Source organism: Agelaius tricolor, unplaced genomic scaffold, assembly GCF_023055355.1.
Source record: "Agelaius tricolor isolate 1412-34295 unplaced genomic scaffold, bAgeTri1.0.p SCAF_4, whole genome shotgun sequence".
In the NCBI taxonomy this organism is placed as follows: domain Eukaryota; kingdom Metazoa; phylum Chordata; class Aves; order Passeriformes; family Icteridae; genus Agelaius; species Agelaius tricolor.
The window spans coordinates 24,640,758-24,663,571 of record NW_027269264.1 but is presented as its reverse complement, the minus strand read 5'-3'; the positions used below and the strand labels follow the sequence as shown (position 1 = coordinate 24,663,571).

General features: G+C 39.5%; 1 protein-coding gene across 1 annotated transcript in view; it reads right to left on the bottom strand.

The window, feature by feature from the left end:
- The window catches only part of MLLT3 (MLLT3 super elongation complex subunit), a 118,512-nt gene extending 99,434 nt beyond the window's left edge, over window positions 1–19,078 (bottom strand). Inside the window, exons 1-2 of the mRNA XM_071424929.1 lie at window positions 18,832–19,078; window positions 18,153–18,333 (exon numbers count right to left, since the gene is read on the bottom strand). Coding sequence (XP_071281030.1) covers window positions 18,153–18,333; window positions 18,832–18,843 — 193 coding nt within the window. The 5' untranslated portion in view covers window positions 18,844–19,078. The remainder of the gene's footprint in view (window positions 1–18,152; window positions 18,334–18,831) is intronic.
- Window positions 19,079–22,814: the final 3,736 nt, after the last annotated feature.

The window sequence follows — 22,814 nt, the reverse complement described above, 5'->3', positions numbered from 1 at the left end:
TAAGATTTTTAATAAATGCCTTATGAGCAGGTAGATTTTAAGGACTTGTATGACAAAAGCTTGAAACTTCAAATTACTTTACTGCAACCTGAGAGGCATAGCATGCAGCACAACACCATTGACTTCAATTGGTCCCTTAATAAAGCCAGTTGAAATAGTCCTTTTGAAAAAATTGTCAGAAAATTTTTGCATGTGGCCCCATTCATATGGCTATATATACAAGACAAACAAATTGAGCATTATGAGAGACAAATTTTTGTGCATGTGATTTAAAAGCTGCTTCTTCTCTTACCTTGCTTAAATGAAACATATTTATTAACCCTACCTTGACAACACCAGAAATCTCCATTGCTAAAATCTATCCTGATGTCACAGCCTGTCTTTTGAGCACTGCTGGCCTGGAAGCAAGCAAATGAAGAAGAGAGCAGACTATTCTACCTTTCCAGATACTCAATGAAGACAAGAGTTGTCCTTATTGGACAGAAAACAGTCCTGGTACTTGTGCCTACTCTCAGCAACACAGGTCAAGGACTTTCTTTTGTTGTTAGCAAGGCAGGAAAATCTGTCATCTAAAAGATCACAACAACTAACAAAGGCCACAACCTTTGGTTTTTATAAATTGTTTTACATGAGCATAAAATCGTGCATGCTGAAGCCAGCAGAAACACGGGAGAGGACTCTAGACTCACGTACTAACCAGTTGCTGCTCTACAACTCGGCAAGAGTACTTCATTTTTCCCAAGCAACTGGCATGGGTCTTTAGGCTTGGATTAAGAAACAGTGTTTGGAGTATTATAGTCCAACCATGTCCTACCATTGTCAGGAAGGCAAAAAACACTCCATGATGCTAAAAATGCTGTTCCTTGGCTAGGTGCTGTGGAATGGTGCTTTAGAAGTCTGACATGACCTACCAAGTGCCAGAAGTACCACTGGAAGTGCTGCACCTTTAAGCCCGGCCCCTTCAGAATCAAAAATTTATTTTACTTTCTTGGATCCAGAAGATACTCTTCTGCTGTAGAAGAAAGATTTCACATCCACAGAGAACCACTCAACTTCAAATTTCTACCAAACTTGTGCTGACTGTATGAATCAGGAAGTGATGAGTTATAAATAAAAATACTCACTATGAGAAATAAAAGTTGGCATTGTTTTTATGAAGTTAAGACTGTTGCCAAGTTATGAATTTCTTTGGGAAAATGAACAGGTGGTTCAGCTTCAGTATGGATCAGCACCTCTGTAGAGTGTTAAAGTCGTGGCTTCGGTATACAACTGTCAAAACCATAAGAAGTAGTCTGAGTCAGTGCTGACCTTTTTGTTTATCCTTAGAGAAAGGTAACACTTTGCATCCAGTTAAATCTATCACAGACATACCAAATCAGTAATCACATTTGTCACATTTTAGTTACATGTCCACCTTAAACCACAATGCTATAAAAGCCTACTGAGTTATGAGCCTGTAATAGAAAGACTTCTGAGCACTGGGCAGGCAGAGCTCAGCTCCCATGTCATTGCAGCTTACTCTCCTTCACTAGTATTCCATTCAGCTAACAAACACTGCTATCACTGTGCCAGGGTGCCAAGTAGAGTCCCTTAAAAGACCATGCTGAACTAAGTGGCATATCTTCAAGAGTCACTGCAATAACCTTCATCTCTGGCATCAGATTTGGGGACAACAAAAAAATGACTGCTCATTTTGGTCAAATACTATAGAAGGAAAGATGTTATGAGGTCATTTCCCTCTTCCCCTGCAAATATTGAACCCAAGAAGTAGTCTGACTGATTTATTTGGCGATTTAAGATTACCAGTTGAGAAACCAATTAGACAATTTAAATGCTCTCACACAAAAACAAACCAGAGTAAAAAAAATTCAAGACGCAGAACATAAAAAGCATAAATATGAGTTGCATGGATACTACAGATACCTGGTGTAAGAGCAGCTTTGGCATGACCACACTAGAAGTTTTTAAACCCCTTGCTTAGTTGGGCAGTGAAGTCTCCTGGAGTACCACATGGCTTTCAAAGTGGTAACCCTGCAGGCATTCAAATGAAGAGGGTATTCACTGCTCTTCAGAAATGTACAAACTCTAAAAATACTAAAACAGCTCCCTTTTCTGGTCTTCCTTATCTTACTCCTCTGAGTAAACAGAGTATCAAGAGCCACTTCAAGAAAAACAATATGTATCACTGGAAAAAATAAAGAAAAAAGCTTTTTAAAATATTACATTATTGTCTTTTTAAGTGAAAAGAAAAGCTTTCTACTACCCTTCTCTTATTACAGATCTGAGTGGTTCCTAGTTGGCAGATAACCATTTGTCAGCTAGAGTGGAAACTTTTGTCTAAGCCTTGCAATTTCCTTTGGTTCTTAAAAATTAACACTGCAGTCTCCTGTAACTCCCAAACATGTAGCAAAGTCTGCAGGTCTTAGAAGTTAGTGAATTCACTAAAAAGCACAGTTCTTCAGCAAGTTAAAGCTTCTTGCACAAAAGTGTGGGAGCCAAGACCACAATATATCAGCAACATCAAAGCAATACTTAGGCATTCAAGGAATTGAAGGATGTCTTTTGTTTTAACACAGTAAATCATCTTATGTGACAAGCTTTCACTGAAGATGAGCCACCCATTTTGACAGCAGGCTGCACCCACACCTACCAAGTCACATATGCACTCTACTAAGTTGTCAGCTGTATGCATTAATCCAATTGTATTTACAAAAGCTCTGAAAATAAAATCCATTGTCTAAAACCCAGGACAGTACCCCTTGAAAAAGGGGAAGATGAGAAGACAGTATTAAAGTGGCATATTGAGCAACTCCAGAACAGCTTATTTTCATCCTTAACTAAGGCACAATAAGGTTAGTCATAATGCACTTCAGCTTGGTAGATGAGCTCGCAAGCTGCAAATCACTTTCTGCAGCTAGAGATCTTATTTTATAGATGTTTAAAAGGGATCATGTTCAGGGTTTTTTTGCTATAAACTTTACACAGGAAATAATGACATACCAGCAAGTACAAAGAAGTGGTATAAACAAGACCTCTTGTAAGGACCCATTACCTTTTAAAGTCTCTCAGGCACTCTTAGTGCTCACAGAAAGAATGGGTGCACTTCAGATTCTTACCCAAGAACTGCAATGCATACACAAGTGCAGGATACACATCAGCAAATGGAAAATAAACTCCTCTGGATGCCTCAACTAGTGCACAGAGACCAAGATCATCAGAAATGCCACATGATTGTTAGTTTAGAAGCTGAGAATGGGGACAGTATGAAATGAAAAACTCACAAAGGCACTTCACCTACCACAGACTACATATAGTTCCTTTGCACAAAGATATCAAGGGGAAAACTGCTACCAAATGAGACCACAAAAGCATGTAAAGTAGAATATACACAGCAAATGCACCTCCTCCTGTGGGCTAGCTCACAGGTCAGAGATGCCCACAAATCACAACTACATCAACTTTTAATTTAATTCTGTTTCACAACAACAAAAGTCAGATCTCAAACTTATTGAATACTAGGAGCTTGTTGAAAGTGAAATCATTATAGCCATGATGCTGCAGCAGATGGCTGGAGAGTCCCCCTTCACATGCCAGTTGAGTTACATGTGCCACAAGTTTGAAAGCTAATTGAGATACATCCACAGTCTCCACCGTGTTACCACTCCACAACTGAATGACTTTCTAACAATTTAGAATGTAAATTACATGAGAAACAACTTAAGCTACACAATGCCTAAAGCATCAACTGCACTGTCAAGTTGCACCCAGGTAATCTGAAGTGATATATCCCCTAACAACATAGTTTGAATGGCAATTCAATTCAGGCTAAATATTAAGTTGTGCAATTTCTCACACCTCATTACATAGAAGTATTTGCACCAGGTATTTGTCTTCCTTCTTGGATCAACTGTATGGTTTCCATTTCTGGCAAAGCTTTTCAAAAAAGCAAATGGAATAAGTATTCAATGCAATACAAAGTTCACAGAATCCAAATCCTCACCAGCTACTATTAAATAATTCCATCCCAGCAAGGACATTATTACCTCACTGAGAAGCCCAAGAACTGAACCTTGAGCACTGCTTTATTAGAGGGGCAATACTTGTCAGGCCAAATTACTAGCAAGACAACTCAAATCAGGAGACAACATTCAAATACCATAAACTAAGGAATAGGTATGTCTTAAAAGCAAGATTTAGTTACTGAAAAAGACCCAGTCTGTATGACAATCACACCTACAAATCTTCAAGTGTTAACAGATGAACATCAAAGCTGGAAACCAACTAAAGGTATAAACAGAGAGGCTAAAAGCCATTCAGAACAAACAGCTTTAAATCAAGAGATCTAGAAGGATCTAGATCTCTAGACAAATCCCTCAGCTTATTAAAATGATCAGTCACCTCCAGATACCACAAGACAAAGGCAAAATAAAGAAATCAGTCTTTTTAGTGACTGAGTGACAGGAGTGCCACTGGTAGCAAGATGAATGGCATTAATTCTTGAGATAAAAATCTCATTCAAAGATTTTCAGAGTAAGAGCTAACAGGAATACTGAGATTTGACAGGGCAGGCCAGTACTAGAAGTGCCAAACCTTGCTCACATATCAAGTTAAGTCCCATAGCAAATAGAAGTTTCATTGCTTCTTAAACAATATCAGCATTCCAAAAGAAATCAGCAGCTTTCTAGAACCAGAATGAGAGCAGAGAAAGAAATCAGGTGTGCTTAATCTACTATAAACAGCTTGGGTATCTGCAGGCCTACACAGACCAGCAAAAGGATGAGTACTGGTACAGAATTGTTAGCCTCTGCCATGCTCAGCAAGATGTACTGGGTCATTGATTTTTCTGGATCTCACATTTTCATTTTTAAGTTGGATAATTTTTTCATTCCATGGTCTGCTGCATTTACAGAGTATAGACTATTCCCAACTAAATGCTCAAAAGTGCTTGCAACACTATTGCCTTGATGCCCCTGTATTCTGGAATTTTCACCTGCTACCAACTAGTTTTGTTACTTTACAAGTGACCTGCAGTTCTACATCTCTTCAGACAGAGACGCAGCAACAGCTCCCCAAATCATGGCATTAGGTTCTCCTAATGCCAAGTGACATCTCTTTAAGGGCTACATTTTTCTAAGAAATTATCTTTCAGTGCTTGCTTTTACCACAAGCCACTGAATCATAAGCCAGAGAACACTTCTTTACATCACTCCCCTACACTGGGGATTACCTTACATATATATTCACATGTTTAGTGTACCCAGTACAGCCAAAGAGGCATCCAGTGCTTCTTAACCCCTGGTTTCCAAATAAGAGTACCAACACTTCAAGAGAGCTTCCCCAAGCAACCAATAATGTATCAAACCACAGTTTCTGCTTGGCACACTTAACTTTTCAGTACAAATGGAAAGTAATTTGGAGCAAGACTTCCAGAAGAGAGCAAGGGCATCAAGTCTACACTCACAAAAGAAAATAACTAATCCAAATTTGCCAGAAGTGAGGTCACTTGGACTACTTACTCATACTGCTGCATAAGTTTGCATTAATTCTACTTCTGACTTAGTAATAAATAAGTTCATATTAATATGCACATTTTGGATAGCATGATCTAAATGCACTAAATGAAAAAAAAAAAGGTGCAATTTCACAGTGAAGTATAGTATTAAATATCCTCAAAGTAGACAAGGTCCTTTTTAAGTTTTCTTCAATAGAAAGCTTTCTAAATCCTGTTTCCTTTTTGTTCCTTTGAGAAAATGGAGAAGCAATTAGCATTTACAGCTTAGTTCCTGCTTCCAAAATACCCCTTTAACTTTTTTTATTATTTTTATGGTGGATATAAATCGCACCAAATTGTTAAATCACAGCTATTTTCTATGCTACCTATACAAATAGGGCTGATTTCTGGCAAGCCATAAAACAATTATGGCTGAATTCCTGTAGCCCTTTGATATTCCAGCTTGCCTGTAGGGCTTCAAAGCCATCTTTGAAAGCGCAGCGCCAAAAATCTAATTTCCAGAAGGCACAGAAGGAAAATAAGGCATATCAATTCCCACATGCTCAAACATGAACACACCAAAACCTTAGCAGTGGGATGATTATGTTTGAAAGTGACTTAGAACAAACACAGGTAAGATACAGCAACAGTTTAAATCAAAACTGCTTCAAAGAAGGGAAAGATACAGACACCTTGAGAAAGAGGGCATAAGGCACACTACACCTGATTCCTCAGCACTTTCTGCAAGTTGGGAAGCACATTTGAGCATTCAGCTCTCACCCCTTCTTGTGTGGAAGCAAAGAAAGGGGTAACAAATAATCATAATGTATAAAAGGAAATGCAGAAACTGCCCAAGTCTGCAGAGGAAGCAAAGGTACTTGACAGTACTGATACTGCCAGTAACAATTTACAAATACCTAGAGATTCAGCAATGACAAGACCCTGAGAATTTATATAGGTGTATTTTACATTTATTACTATTATTATTATATTTAATATGGAAGGGTCTCCCCCTCATTTAAGCTGGGGAAGCTGTTTGTTTCTGTATCAACATGGTTTCTGATAACCACAAAAAATCTCTGAGAAAGGCAAGGGGACAAGAGTATAATCCTTTCAAATAACTCCAGCAACATTTCTGCCTTTTAACATGCAATTTCAAAGAGATTCAACTGAACAAACTGAAGACTGATTACTGTTTTTCTTTACGTGAGAGAAACTTTCATATTGGCCAAAGAAAATACTATTTTAGTAATACAATTCACATTGGTGTAGACACACAAAAAACACAAAACATCTTTAAACTTGCTGCTATTTAAATGTCTGCTGTTTTTTAGTCAAAGATAAAAAATTTTTGCCAGTAATTCCCACTGTGCACAGGCACACAGTATGAATGCAGATAGAGAGTCAATATTAAATCAGAATTATGGACTCTCTATTCTAAGGTTGTATAAATGAGTACATGCAAAATTTGTATAAATGAGGCACATGCACCCATATCACACTTTTTCTTTTCAAAGAATTAATGCACATTTTAGAGGTGCTGCAGAAAATTAGCATCTTCCAAAACCACCAAATCACAAAACAAAACAAAAAAAAACCAAAAAAAAAAACAGAAAAAAAAAAAAAAACCCAACAGACAATGACAATTAATTCTAAATCCATCGTTTTAAGAGTAAGTACCACCCTGGTGATCTCTAACAAATTGTTTGGTCAATAAAATGAATACCAAAAGAGGGAGGGTAACCTTTAATATTTGGCCTTTTGGCCTTTCCTGATTGGTGCCCACCTCCCATTCTTTTGTGGCACTTTTGAAAAAACATGCTTCTCATGATCACTTAGAATTTTCCCTAACTTTTATGAAGTCCACTCTTCTTAATTTTAGCAACTAAAATGGCAAAAACCCTTTCAATCCCATACCTGGCCACTGCTGGAGGCATCCTGCACATAATGTGTCCCTTCTCTGCTGTTAAATCATTGGGCCCCCAGTGGGCCCCCACATTGGTTTAGTGAAAGTGATAACAGAAGTGGGTTAGACGCCAGCTATGTAGTATTAATGTACAGTACAACAGGCTACATAAAAATGAATGAAAGAAAACTCTCTGTAGAGAGCAGGAAGACAAAGCCTTATCTTGTATGCCAGTCTTAATCACCATTATTTTCCTTTGGTGTTTTTCATGCAAAGACAAAAATGTCAGTTTTCTTTATTTCAGAATAAAACTGCTCAGTAAAAGGATGTTCCAGAAATTTTATGAGTTTAGATTAAGTGATTGAAGTTTCAAGGCAAGCAAATTGATCTAATCACTAGGTTAGGTTCCAAAATCACAAAAAAATCTATAAAACTACAGTATGTGTAAACACATTTACAGATTGTGTGCAAGGTCTATACTTAAAATAATACATACATATCAAATGCTTATTAAACTGATTTTAAAAAACAGAGGTTAATTTAGATTTTAATCAAGAAAATATTGTTGTCTAGATCTAAGAACAGACTACAAAGAGGAACTAAAACCAAAATAAAACATTTTTCATTGTCTAGAATACACATATTGACAACTTCCCAGATTTAAACTACTCCTAAATACAAATTTAAAAAAAAAAAAAAAAAACAAAAACAAACAAATAAGCCGAAGCCACATTTTAAGTACTCCATATTGAAACACAATAGCTACTTTTGATCATATGCTTAAAATGTCAATCTTCAAGTAGTTTATTAGTATTTCAACTAATGTAAATTTCAGTTCAGGCATTAAGACAAAAATGTAAGGAAATATCCCTGCAGTCCAAGATCAGTAATCTAATACAACTGAACTTTTGTTTCAACACCTGCAAGGTCTGCTGCGATTGTTTGACTTTGTTTCTATTATATCACAAATTCAAGGAAGTAACCTAATGTAGATCTGCTTCATAGAAACAAATTTGTTTCTATTTAGTTTCCAGGCAATACCCACTAGAAGGGCAGGGCTAGGATGGGACAGCAGTGCCTGCAGAAGCAAACAAGTATTTTACTGATGCTGGCTGCTTTATTTGATTTAGGTTCAAGGGCTAGTCTTGGTGTATTTGCACACGACTGCCAAAGGCACTTAAAGAGCTTGGATGGAGTTGCTTAACAGTAATTTATACACAAATACCTTACAGTATCTTTAAGTCAGCTGTCATATCTTTTATTTAATGAATTACCTAGGGAAGAATTTATACAGAGAATGATAAAAGCCAATATCCTTACAAGAAAGGATAGCAGGTAATTACAGAAACTGGTTGGAGGGTTATTACCTCCCCCTACTCACACAGAGAGGAGTTTAAGAACACAAGATAGGGAACACATTTATATGTTCTGGTTGCCTTTTTCTTAAGCAGAAGAGTCTTACATTCAGACCCATCTCAAAAAAAAAAAAAATTACTGCCTGAGAAGTCTTCCTGAAATATCTCTACCCTTCAAATAGAAATGATAATGCAACTGTATGGCTATATTGCCATTTCTATTAACCTAACTGTAATGAGTAGACTATAGGTTATGGGTAGAATACTTTTTGCTGAAAAGTCATCACAGCAATATTCTGCAGAAATAGGCTAAAACACAGCACAATTGGAAGGGGCCAAAAAAAGCCTCACCAAATTTAAGATGGGACCTTTTGTTTTAGAGTATTTACTAAGTACAAATGGAATCATTTACAATACTCACAGAAGCCACACACTTAAAAACACTTCAGACACATTACTGACAACCAGGCAAGGAAATAACTTGAGTGCCAAAAAGACTTAGTCTTAACAGTGCAGGAATTTTATCACAGAAAGGAGCAGACCTTTGCAGCTCTACAAGACAACACATTAACAGTAGCAAGAAAACAGATTAGGAAACTTCAATATATAGAGAAATTTACAAGAACTGTATCGTCTGATTTCTGTACAGCAAACAAAGATTACTTTGGCAACCTCTAAAGGAAAGACTAAACAAAGCAATTCATTAATGAAACACACCTTTTGGGGTTTTTTAAACTCTCAAAATATATATATATACTTTTAAAATATGTTTCTTATCATTATATCTTTATTCCTTGTTATTTTGTTATTCCTCATGCCAATGCCCAGTTCATTTTTTTTTAGATATCTGAAATTTACCTGTTGAGAACTTCTTTGTATAGTTAACTGACCTGGTCCAAAACTAGTTCAACTGCACTTCCATCCTCTTATCAGCTACTAAATTTGGGGAACAATCTACATAAATACTTTCCACATTCAGTCTTCAAACACAACAAAACCAGTCCACAGCCTTCCTCCCCATGTCTTAAAAACTCCAGTGTGGATCCTATATGAAGTTATCCACTGGCAGTAGATATCCACCTCCGTCTCCTCGTTGGCCTGTCCATTGGGTCACTCCCGTGCGTGCTGCCTGTCACGCACAGGAGCCAGGCCCTGGAATGCAGTGCCGGCTGCGCCAGTGCTCAGCAAAACAAAACCCCCACGCCCTGTGAGACACAGATGGAGCAAGCAAACACACACTATGCACAGGACACAGACTCTCTGCAGCACCTCTACTTACTAAGCACACCTCCAGGGAAAGGCAGAAACTGGAAATTGGGTGCAAAGGGCTTGGCATTGGATCTGGCTAAAAAGAACTAATCTTCTGCTTATTAGTGTCCATTTTTTTCCCCTAGCAAGAGCTTATGCCACAGAGACAAAACACAACACCACCTAAGAAATACTTCAAGGTTGGACAACTTTTTTAAATGTGAAAACTTTTCAGCTTTTTAGTGATATTTAAAGAAACACTTCGTTAGAGCTATTTCAAAGCAATACTCATTAAGACCTTTCCACAGAAACAAGTCAAAGACTACAATTTCAATATACTTTACTCTTTCACATAGTTTTGCTTTTCCTTGTAGCCATACTAAGTCATTTTAAGACATCAAAAGCATCCAGAATTATATTGTGCTGTAAGAGGGCTGGGCAAGAGGAAAGCTAACAAAACAAAAAATACCTAACAAGTCAAAAAAAAAAAATCATCTGGCATCATCCTAACTACAAATACTTGCCCTGGAATATTACACAAGATCTGCGCATCTCCACGTTCAGAGAGCACACAAGATTTCAGGTTTAATCCACCCTCTCCTTCTTTTCAGTAGAAGATGGTGCCAGTGCTGTGATGACACAAACCCCCACCGTGTAAATTATTTTTACCAAGTTCTTCAATAAAATACTCACTTAGAATTTACATTATGCAAAATTAAGTGTGCATATTTTTTGTTATTGTAGAGCCTGGTACATGATAACAAGAGGAATTAAACCTTCACTTACCCATTTAATACCAATCAATCAAAATTTATTACATGAAGAGCTGCTTCAAGAAAGAGCAAACATTCTTGGACCTGCCATTTTTCCACACAGATGATGGAAAACAACATGATTGCTAGCTTCTAGCCCACAACATCAAGTAGTTCTATTTACACTGAATCTCCACATTTTTCCTTCTTGGATAACTTGCCCTTTAAAGTTTGCACACGAAAGGTAAAATATTGTCTTCCTCTAAGTATACAAGTATAAGAAAGTATACTAAGTATACATAGTCCTCAATTTCCCCTATAAGCCTACACCTTGTCTGTCAACCCCTATTTCAAGATATATGTTATGTTCACATCACTTCTATCTAGAAAGGGCAGAACAATTAGTGTCCCACTGAATTTGGTGGAATTCTTCTGTACAAGCTTTAGAAAAGCAGTTGCAAATAGTATGTTTAGATTTGCTGCAAACCACAATATATCCTAGGAATCACCAGCAAAATCAATCCCCCTCACACTGCTCATTCAGTTCTACTCTTGTATTGCTTTGATATGTGTAATAATTCACTTTGTTATCATAAACATTTGAAAATAGAAACAGCTATGCCAGTATTTACCTTTATGACCAAAAGTCTTATGAAAAACACATACATCCTACCCTGTATATCATGTGAGTTTTTACATAGAATTACAGACAAGTAACTGCAGTCATTCCAATGCAATTTGTAAGCATCAGCTGCTCAAAATGCGTCGGAATTGCATTTAAAAGAAATTATATTTGATCTATCTGTTAGATGACATTATAGCTGTCAAGACCTCTGTTACCACAGCATGCACAAAGTTTAAAATCAAATTCATACAGACTCACTGGGCTCATCCAGGTAGCTCAAAGAAACAAACCTGTACTCCTCTAGAAAGCCAGAGTCAGTGCAGGAGTTTGGCACAGTATTAACAGTGTGATACAGCCCATACCTGGCATACAAGGGAGAGGAATAAGCCAACAATACTGATAAGAGCTCTGATGACATATATAAATAGATTTAATTTTAAAAATCAATTCCCACACAGATATTTAAGTAAGTATACAAATATTTTATATAGCAGTCTGTTCTTCCAGCCCTTTACATATAATAAAAGGCACATCAAAAAGGCAAAAATCATACAAAAAGCAAACAACATCTTGAATTACAAGCTAAGTGTTTTACAACTAGATGAGAAATCATAATTTTCATGCAAACGTATACAACTGTTAGAATTTGACTGTTCCTTTGTCTTTATATATGTCTATCAATCACTGCCAGGAAGGAAAGAAAGAGGATGGTTGCCTATGAACTAAAGACTGTTGGTTTAAAATTGCAGGTGTTCATCACAAGAATCTCACAAAAATTCACGTAGTCAAGCTTCAGCAGCCTATAGATTTAACTCGGGATTAAACACATATAAACTAACTGTGTTTTCCCGCTACTGCAAGCATCATCCACAAGCTTTACATTCATGTTGCTGCCCAAATGTATCAAGTTGTCTTTTTTACAGATTCTATCAGAACAAAGGACAGATTAATCCTCTTCAACATGTATTCCCAAAACCTGAATTAAAAACTATAAAAAGCCCCAAAATCAAACCCAACACACAAAAACTGAATCCTAACCACACTGCACAACATTGTTACAAGAACAGCCTTCATACTTAAACAGTACCACAAAAAAAATACTAACAAATCTATGCCCAACATTTTACAACTTACTAAATCTTAACAATCATGCCTGCAGTTCATATTGACTAACCTGTAACTGTAAATAATACATGGCTTAAACATTTCTGACACATTTATTTTTCTAAGGATAAAAACTGTACAAATGTAAATAGAGTCATAACAATAATTAACAAAAACACTTGTTTTTGTTTTCTTAAAAAATTTAACTAACTCCAGTTTTAATACTGAGGTATCTTCTCCCTCGTCTTACTAAAAAAAAGTGATAGATTTGATCTTACACAGAATAATCTGTTTTTCTCTGCTTCAAGCAAGTAGTATTCTACACATCCAAAAATCTTTTGCACAACAGTCTTGAAACTACACTTCCTGCCATCTAAAATCTAGAAGAGCTACAATCAATGAATATTAATATTGTAGCTTTAGTAAGAAGTAACTAGAGTTTCTTAAGACTAAAAAAACTGTTCCAACAATGAAACACTATACAAATTTAACCTAACATGAAATAACGAAGGATCATCTTTTATGACTTAAGAGAGTCAGAACTGATTGGCAGTTTCGGACAGAAATCAGCATTTGCCCTTGCAGAAACATGCCTACAGGGAGAAGAAATGTAGGTAGGAGTAGCAACCCTTCCATTAAATTAAAATAAACACACACTGAGCACATAATTCACACAACTAAACCACCTAAAAAACTGTGCAAATAGACTAGAAAAGTTTTTGACACTGGAGGATGCAGCAGCCCTATTATTTCCCAGTTTTTTCCACGCTGTTTACATCTAAATAAAGCCTAAATATGGGCTTTGAATGTGATTATTCTTTGAGTCACACCAATGAGGTGAAATTATTTATTAGAAACCAGCTTTTCTGTACCCATAGTATCTTAAAATCAAAACCACCAATTATGTACTGATGTCACTCACGTAAATAATAAAACGTGATAGCTTCCCTATATTGAAACTCTTTACACTTTAAGTCTGCGAATGCCCTTTTGAGTTCCTACTGGCTGAATTAGAAAGTGCATCTAAAACCACTGATGCATTCTCGAAGCCATTCACTTTCATACTCAGTAGCAGCAAAATTAAGTCTCAAGAGTTTCCTGTTAAACAAATGAAGTTCTTCACTAGATATCAGTCATTTCATGTGACCATTCTGCAGCTAAGAGCCACAATTGACCTAAAAGATGCAGTATGAAACCTATATCTGTTAGACTGATGAAAAAGAAATTCCTGTGTGCCTATCATACTTAGATGGTTAGGCTCAGGCAAATTTAAGAGGGGAAAAAAAGCAAAGAAAACAGACCTAAAACTGATCTAAGTTCTTACAAGTGTAGTTAAATATCCTAATAAAATACACATCATAAAACTGGTTGCCTGTTTAGTAATCTTGATTATCTGCCTGCACTAGCTTGTTTGAAAGGAAAACTTCAATCATCTGGGAAGAATCTGCTTATGGGTCCCTATCCTCACATCACTCAGTTCACTAAAATTAATAGAGTTAAGAGTCTCATTGACTTTAAATGGAGCACAAAAAGGGGTTTTTTTCAGCTAAAAATCTTGAAAAGGAAAAATAATTTAACAAGAATAGCAAAAGGCATCTTTTACGGTAACTAAATATATTTCAAACTGTTATGATTCACTGAAATCTCATTCTGCATCTAAAGACTACCTTAATGAAAACAACCAATGCTGGAAATGTGAACTTTCCAGAAGACAACTGGAGCTGGTCCTTCCTGTACTAGAACACCAAGCAACTTTACTTTCACCACTTTGTCATATAATGGTAAAACGTATTGAGCGAAGAGATGCACTAAGCAGAGCTGCTCTTGCTCCACAGAGAAAAGCAACATCTCCTACTTTTAAAGTTACAACATTCCAGTGACCAAACCAAAATTTTCACATTGACTAAGCTATTAGCACAGAAATACTGCTCACCATTTTTTTTAATAGGAAAAATTTAGTTTGTCAAAAAGTACCACAGAGTAACAGAAATTTAACCACTCGGAACACACTAGTTCTAATGCCATTTTTGAGATATGCTTACGAGTCATCAAAACACAAGAGAAATGTTTCCTTATCCAACTGAAATACTGTGAGAGTAAGTCAGGCAACTTTTGAAGAGCATCAGCATTTATAGGGCAAGAAGAAGAAAATATTTCGACATTGCCTAGCATCCATGCAATTAATGAGACATATTACAATGCAAGAACAACAGCTCCTCTCTCAGAGGCAGTATAGCAGTGGATCAAAACTAATCGCAGTCTGATGACACACCTTGTTTCACAGACGTGCTTTAAAATACTTCACTTCTACACATAGGCTGATTTTCTTCACATGAATGATGAAAGATAAGCAGCACGTGCTTTGAAATATAGGTAGAATCTTAAAAATTCTCCATATCTTCTCTCAACCAATTTACATCAGCAGACAAGATTTGCAAACAGCAGCATTTGCATGACGATCCTACTGAGCTTTTGTCTTGCAAATACCACCTGAAATTGAGTCTGGGCATGACTCTACTCTCTATAATGTGCCTAGCAGCCCTGTTGCCACCGGCCCCCCCATCCATGAAACTACTTATGGAAATCAGACAGCAGAGCAGGCCATTGAACAGGATGAAGTAGAAAGGACAAATCACTGCACACTCCTGTACGCTCCACCATGCAAGGATAAACTAAGGCACTCAGTCATCATGAGGCAAACAGTAAGCAATAAAACCACCATCTCAAGCTCAGGATTTTAAGGTGAGACAGACTGAAAGATGAAGAATACTATTTTATTAGGTCACTCAAGCTTATCTACACTTTGTCCACCGTTGGTCACCATCACCCCTCCATCCTGCCAACACACACAAATCAACCTGCTCTGCACGCCAGTGACTGAACACCACCCCAGTAATGTTGCCACCTTAAAACTAAAGCAACTTTGGGATACAGGACCCTGCTTGCTCTGTAGCAACTATTAGCAGAACAAACACTTGGACACACCTTTGCAAACTCACTGCCAACATCCAGTATTTCCAAAATTTCTAGCATAAACAGATAAGCAAAGCCATAGTTGTAGCTGGCAAACTGACAGTTTATCCAGCTATTCTCATAAATCTGCAAAGCAAATGACCTGGCAATAATTTATCTCCCTTGCCTCCCATAGTAGCCGGAATTACTGTGTCTCTAATAAAAAGTGATCTTTATTAACTTTATGAGTTAATAACACCTATCTTAGCTTGTTGATTTATTTTCAAATTGATCCATGAGCTTTACAGATAGACCCAATGAACTAAATTTTTTCCTAACATGCATACAGCTCAGAGCAGCCACTCTTAACATGAGACAAAAAGAACACTTATCAGATAATTAGGTGTTATTATGGCTTGCCAGTATACTAGTACTTGCTTTTGATTAATCTTATACACCTAAATTCAGCATGCTAAACCCATGGCTCAGGAAAAGTTTGTGAAATTACTGAGTATCTCAAAGCAGTAAGTTATCCCATGCTAAAATAATGAAGTATATAACTGCAGACAAAATGAAAACAGGTAGTTTGACTAACACTTCAAACATGCATATCATTCCTATTAAATATGCAACACTTGAGGTATCAAACGAAACTAGTAGCACTGATTTACAGAGACCAAAAAAACCACCTTAGAATACTTTTGTCAAAAATTTTAACAGCACTTCTAAAGTAGAAAAACAAACTGCTACCACTTAGAAGGCATACATTCCCACCACCCTTTCAAACACTTTACAATAGCAGAAAACATTCTAAGTAATTCACACATGGATCATTCCCCCAATGTGATTTCAAGGACCTGAAATTTCTTCAGCATCAATAGTTTCAGGAGGCTAAGTAAAGCCCATAAGTGAATGGAGTGCCTGCCATCCAGGTTACAATCTACTGAATGAGACTGGCTGCAGAGTTCTCCAACAATCCAAGGCAGGTACAAGCACTGCAGGGACAAGAAGTCCCCTGCCAGGCTATACAAGAGGGCATCCTTCCCAGCAGTTGCCACATCATGAAAATTATCCTTACAAACAAAACCCCAAAATAAACACTCTAAAACAATTACTCAAATGACTGTGTAACTGAACTCAGCAGCTGGAGACAGAAAGCAAGTAGCAAATGATATATCCCTCGCTTGCAAATGTCCTGAACTATATTCTTATTAGCAAGCTCCACATCACACCTAGCAACCAAATTTGAGAAGCAGAATCATGTTTCAGCAAGTAAATAAATATAGCAGAGATAATAAAAGCAGAGAGGACCACCAACAACCCTTATGCAGACTGGGCTTCAAGTATTAAGCACACTTTCTACCACTGATTGAATGACACATCATCTAATTCATTGAATATGAATAATACTATCTCAGCTATTTAGGCTTCTTAGATCTGTTCTCAGGAGTTTTTCTGCCAAACTATTTAGACGGACTTAAAGTCATGTCTTTTGCACAAGAAATAGAAGAAAGCAAGAGGAAGACTCACCAGGGCAAGCTAGGCAATTTGATTCAACAATAAGACTGCAGTATGTCATACAATTCACTGAAAACCGTTTGTGTAGTACTGCACAGATTTAAAGAGATCCAAAAAATACACTGGCAGTATGAAAATAAAAGACAGTTAATAGCCTGTACTTCAGAGGATAAACTCTGGAGATGAAATAAAGTAATTCTTACACTCTGATGCTTAAGAGAAGGAAAGTATTCTAGAGAAAACACAGTCACTGATATAAAAAAGTCACAGCTTGGTATTTTCCAACTGAGAAACATTAAATAAAACTATATGTTTTTATCCTACCAAAGAAAAGCTTTTTTATCTCAACACTCAAAATTTTCCTGTCTTTTGCTCCATGAACATTCAATTTATCCCCCCCCAAGCTCCATTTTATGACAATGTTGTTCTAAGGAACTGGAGAAGTACTAGATGCCAATAAAGATAACAGATCAAATGAAAGATAACGCCTAAGTGTTGTGTCTGTATAGATAAATAAACCTGCTCACTTCTTTTATTTGTACTGCTACTCAACCAATCCCACTGCAATAATCAAGACAAGCAAAGGCTCAGGAAACAGATCTGAAAACAAAAGGCTTCTTACATGTCTCCCAGCCAAACTTGGATGAGTACAAATGCACCACACATGCACTACTAATGCACCTTTTGAGACTTTTTTATGTACTCACAAAAAGATGAAACCCAGGAGATGAACACGCAGGGTGTTGAAGGAGTCCAAACACAAGAACCAAAATCGGAACAGCAACACATGTACAGGCATCCTTATTTCCAGTCATACAGGACATCGGGAGAAAACAACACCAGCCAGAAGGAAGTAACACGTGGGCAAAAATCGCCAGTGAGCACCTATGCCTGGACAGAAGCTAACTCCGTGCCACCCACCACCAAGAGACCAGAAGGAGTCGGGACCCAGACCCACGGCCGGACCAAGCTTTGCGACCACAGGCAGCCGGGAGTGGACATCCCGCGGCAGCAAGTGCGTGAGGGGCAGAGAGGAGCCCATCCCGACCCCGGACAGCCCTACAAGCGGCGGGATAGAGCCCCGGCAGCCCACCACCGCACTGGCGACCGCTTTTGTTCTCCACCGAGACCGGCACAGTCCCACCGCCTGCGCCCGCTCCGGGCCGCCTCCAAGCGCTCATCCCAGGAGAGACCCCACTACCTCTTTTCGGCCTGGGGAAGCTCTCGTGCAGGTGAAAGATGACTTTCTCCACAAAGTGCTGAATGTTGCTGTGCTCAGGCCCTCTGACAAACACCATCCAGTCGTGGGTGAAGCCCTCCACGGTGGGTTTCTTCCTGACCTGGGCTCGGTGCCCCAGCTCCAGCTTCACCTGGACGGCACACTGCGGGGGAAGAGGCGGGGAGCGGCCGGTGAGCGCCACAACGAGCGGAGATGGGGCTGGCGGCCGGGGGGAACCGGACCCATCGCGGGCAGTACGCGGACACACGGACACAACCGTACCACAAACACGGCAGAAAGGATTTGGTGGGGGGAGAGTTGGCAAAACCAGCAATGCACCGCTGTAACAACAAAAAAACGGCCCCGCAGGCGAGGGCGTAGGACAGCCCTCGGTGTCACCGGGAGAGCGCGGGGAGGCGACCCGGGCCCGCTGTCAGGGACGATACGTCCTGCCCTCGGCGCCTCCGCGCTCTCTGCCCGCGCTGCGGCGGCAGGACCACGGCTCCCTCCAAGTGCGTGCGCGCGCCGCGCCGCCACCGGGAGCAGCGGGAGGCAGGGAAAGCCGCATGCGAAGAGAAATTCCCGGTCACGCCAGCCCCTTCCCAGCGGCGCCGGGCAGCGCGGGGCGGAGGGCTGGAGAAGACCCGCGCTACTCACTCACCGAGCCGGCCATGCCTGGGGCGCCGGTTTCGCCGGGGCGCTCGCTGCCGTCCCCCACCCCCACCGCGCAGCCCTAATTCATGAGGACGTGGAGGAGATGGCGGGCGCGCAGAGAAGCGGCGAGCAGGAGGCAGGCATCCTCTGTTGTGCTGCTCCGGCCGGCGGCGGCTGCCGGCTATGGCTCGCGGCTCCGGCTCCCCGCGCTCCCGCGCCCGCTCCCCGCGCTCCCGCTCCCCGCCCGCGGCAGCCCCGGCGCTCGCCCCAACCCCGCCGGCCAGCGCAGCACCCGCCGCGCATGCGCACCGCACTCCTGCCTGACACAGTGCGAGGGGCACAGTAGTAGGTGCCGGGGGCGGCACCGGCCCCGCGCGACAGCCAATGGTGCGCAAGCTCCTCCGCGCGGCCCCACCCCCGCCCCGCCCCGCCCCGCCCCGCCCGCCCTTAAAGGAACAGGTTTCGGCGCGGCCGGCGCCCGCGGCACCGGGCCTGGCGGCAGCTCCGCCGCAGGCGCTGCCCGCGCCAACAAACCCTTCCGAAAAGCCCCGATGAACCCACTTGCATAAACAAAGGGAGGAGGACAGCAAGGGAATGCCCGACTTGCACAGGGACGGCAGGTGATGATGGGCACGCAGCAGGCAGGAAATAACAAACGCGATTCTTCCAACACGTTTGTAGCGCCAGCCTCTATTTCTACCTGTAACGGGCTGAGAGTCTCCTAAAACACGTCTACTCCCTCAAATATTTCCATATCTCGTCCGTGTATGGCTGATAACGTGGGGTTTCCTGCCAGGGGAAAATACCACTGTGGAGATGAAGTGATTGACTGTGAACATCTAAATCACGTGCTGACGTTGGTGAGATGACTATTTTTCAACAGCCATAAAATTGTCAAAAAATTGCCCGTAGTAACTTCTGGCACGTGTAAAACTGATTTAGTTCTTTTGGTAACTGTATTTTTGACAATCTTCGCCATGGCAGTGCTGGCCCAGTGACTGGACACAGGAGTACCCTTCCTGGGCCTTGCAGGTGTCGCCGAGAGATGGCGCGCCGAGCCCTCGAGGTAATATCATCATTTGACCTCTCCAGAGGACCACGATTTCTATCTTCTCTTTTCATTTCGGAAATGAGCGCGCATTGCCCAAAGTTTAGCATGATTTAATAATTCCTTCAAAACTACTGAGCTGCATTTCCTTTTCTTAAAAATGTCGTAAGCCCTAATTAATAAAATCAGTACTAAGTATTGAAAAGGATGAATACAATTTGTAAAAATTCCACAAGTTACAACGTGACTTTAAATGTATATGAATATCCATGTATATGAATATCCATGTTTTAAAATCCTGATGTGTATATCTGAAACTTCACATATCTTCTAATAACCTTGAATTAGGCAAGCCAGCAGAAATAAGAACTCCTTCTGAGTCCATAAATGCACCAAAGCTGATTCTTGCATGTTTAGAACTTTGTTCTTGAGTAAGGACTGTGGATGCAAGGGCAGAGAGGCTGGACCACCACCAAGCTTAATGCAGAGTGCTGTAAGGTGTCAGGAGCCATCTGAACAGAGCATCATCTTCCTAGATTGGGATGCTACTGGAAGGAATGGAGCTGGAATGTTCTCTGGAGTCCTTCAACACTGACTTATTTCTTATGTATTTCGACAAAATTATTTGTCCTCTTGACTTGAAATGGGACTGAATCACTACAAGCTGTTTTCCTATGACGCATACCAAGTGTCAAAGTAGAAATGCTTCCATTACCTAACTTCATTCATTCTAAGTGTCTTTTTAGCTAATTTAACTGAGACCACTCGGTTGAGTAATCATTACTCAGAAACATCTGCTGATTCATGCTCAAATTTGGAAAAGGAAGTTGTTTACTGTTTGTCAGTTATGAAGCAATGTTGATTTTTAAACAACAAAAAAACCCAAATGCAGCATTTGTATTCAAGCTGAAAGGGTTGAGATGCAATTACAGCTATGATTTTAAAATATAAAAATTTCATTAATTCCAAATGTAATCTTTGTCTGACAGGAGCAAAATCAAAGAACAATCTCGAGCTGTTAAGTGACAAACTGTTGCAACTATTGACTTCATTTTGGATTAACAGTTTAAATAAACATTCTTTGATCTCATTATAGCAGTTGGATGTAATTGTGTGCATATGAATGTGCAAAGGACACTGGCTTAAAGAACTACAGAGTTATAAAGGTGAAGGCAATTTTCTACAAGTGCTATACAGTACTGCTTAAACAAGGTTTACCAGGGAATAATTGCTCAGCTACTGGAAAATAAGAGACATTTAAGTTATGTTCTTAGAGGTGTTTAACAACCTGAACGTTTATGTAATCAACTCCTGCAATGCTAAAAATGCTTGCAATTTTTATGTGTGCTGAAATAACTGATACAATTGTAGGCCTCCTGAAAGGCTCCAGTTCCTGTGTTCAGAAGTCTTCAGTCACACCTGCATCAAACTGGACACATGATGCATAGATCCCAGATCCCTGATTTACATGGAACACAAGTCAACATTTCTGCTCCATATACAGGTGTGTATAGAGTGTAGAAGTGTTTGTGCAGCATTACATCTGACCTAAGAGGAGCTGTATCATAGCTGTACTGTTTCAGTTGTGTGGTGATTCCACACACGACTGAAAGGAATTGCTGCCTTTCTGTATTGTTTTCTTACACAAAGCAGATATGTCTTATGCCACAAAAAAGAAGACTGTTTCCCAGCTCATTTGGATACATTTATTGTCTTCAATATTTTAAACACAGCTGTTTTAAATTTCTATTTGAAGTTTAAATTTTGTGACCCAAGTCTGACTGACTCTTAAATAGGCCTTGTTTTCAAACTTTTCAAAATGAAAAAGCTGATATTACTGGCTATAAATTGAACCACTGTGCCTTTTAAATGTATCATCAGTCTGAATTTCTCTATATTTGAGTTCTTTTCTTATGCAGACAATAAAAAAAAATCACAGCCAATCTTGATCCAAGCCAGATATTGATTACAATGGCCTTAATCAGAGCCAAAAAGTTAAAATAAGCCTACAGCTGATCTTACACATGCAACAAGAAATATGACTTACAAAGTTTCTTTGTAATGCCACTCTGACTGCCAGGATCTAGTGGCAGAATACTATGTCTGGATTGGCTTTCTTTGGTTAGCTACAAATCATGAACAAATGCCAAGCAGCCTGAGCCAAATGTATGCCTGTTTCGAGGTTTTATCTGCTTGTTAATTTCTAACCACAAATCAAATGGAAAATAAGCACTTCGGATAGAAACATATAAACTCCCTTTACCAATAGGAAGGATCTGGAAGACCAAGGGCTGCATGATTTAGAAAACAATATAAAACCATTTATAATTCACCACTGGTCACCTCAGAGGAACATAATAATAACAACAGAAGATAAATGCAAAAAGTGGCCTTGGCTGTGCACAGTATTACAGTATAAAATGTTGCTTGTTTTTTTTTTTTGGTCTCTAGGGACACATAAGGAAATTCATCGAAAGTGGAAAAGTCTTCTTGAAAGACCTACAAGGAAGTGTTTAGGGGTTTATTTCCTCACAATGGTGGTGTCCCTAGAGAAAATGCTTCTATTAGTCAGAGAAATAAAGTCAAATGCTCTACTCTGTTTACAGCTGTGTAATGACTAAGTTCAGAGAACTTGTTTTAGATTTCTCCAGCCATAGCCAGGACAGTCTGATCATATGTGCAAGGGAGCTGTTAGGGAGTAACTTCAATGAAATCAGTGTTCTCAATTCCTGGCCTGACAGGAAATCACTCCATTAGCCATCAGTTAAATATAAAGCAATTATGTGACCATCTTCACTCTGCATCAGGTTCTTGTGGTGGCAGCAACCTCAATTTGAATCCAAGTTACGGCACCAAAAACATTGTCATGGATTGACCCTGTCTGTATGCCAGGCACTCACCAACGTCTCTCTCTCACTCTCCTCTGCAGCTGGACAGGGGAG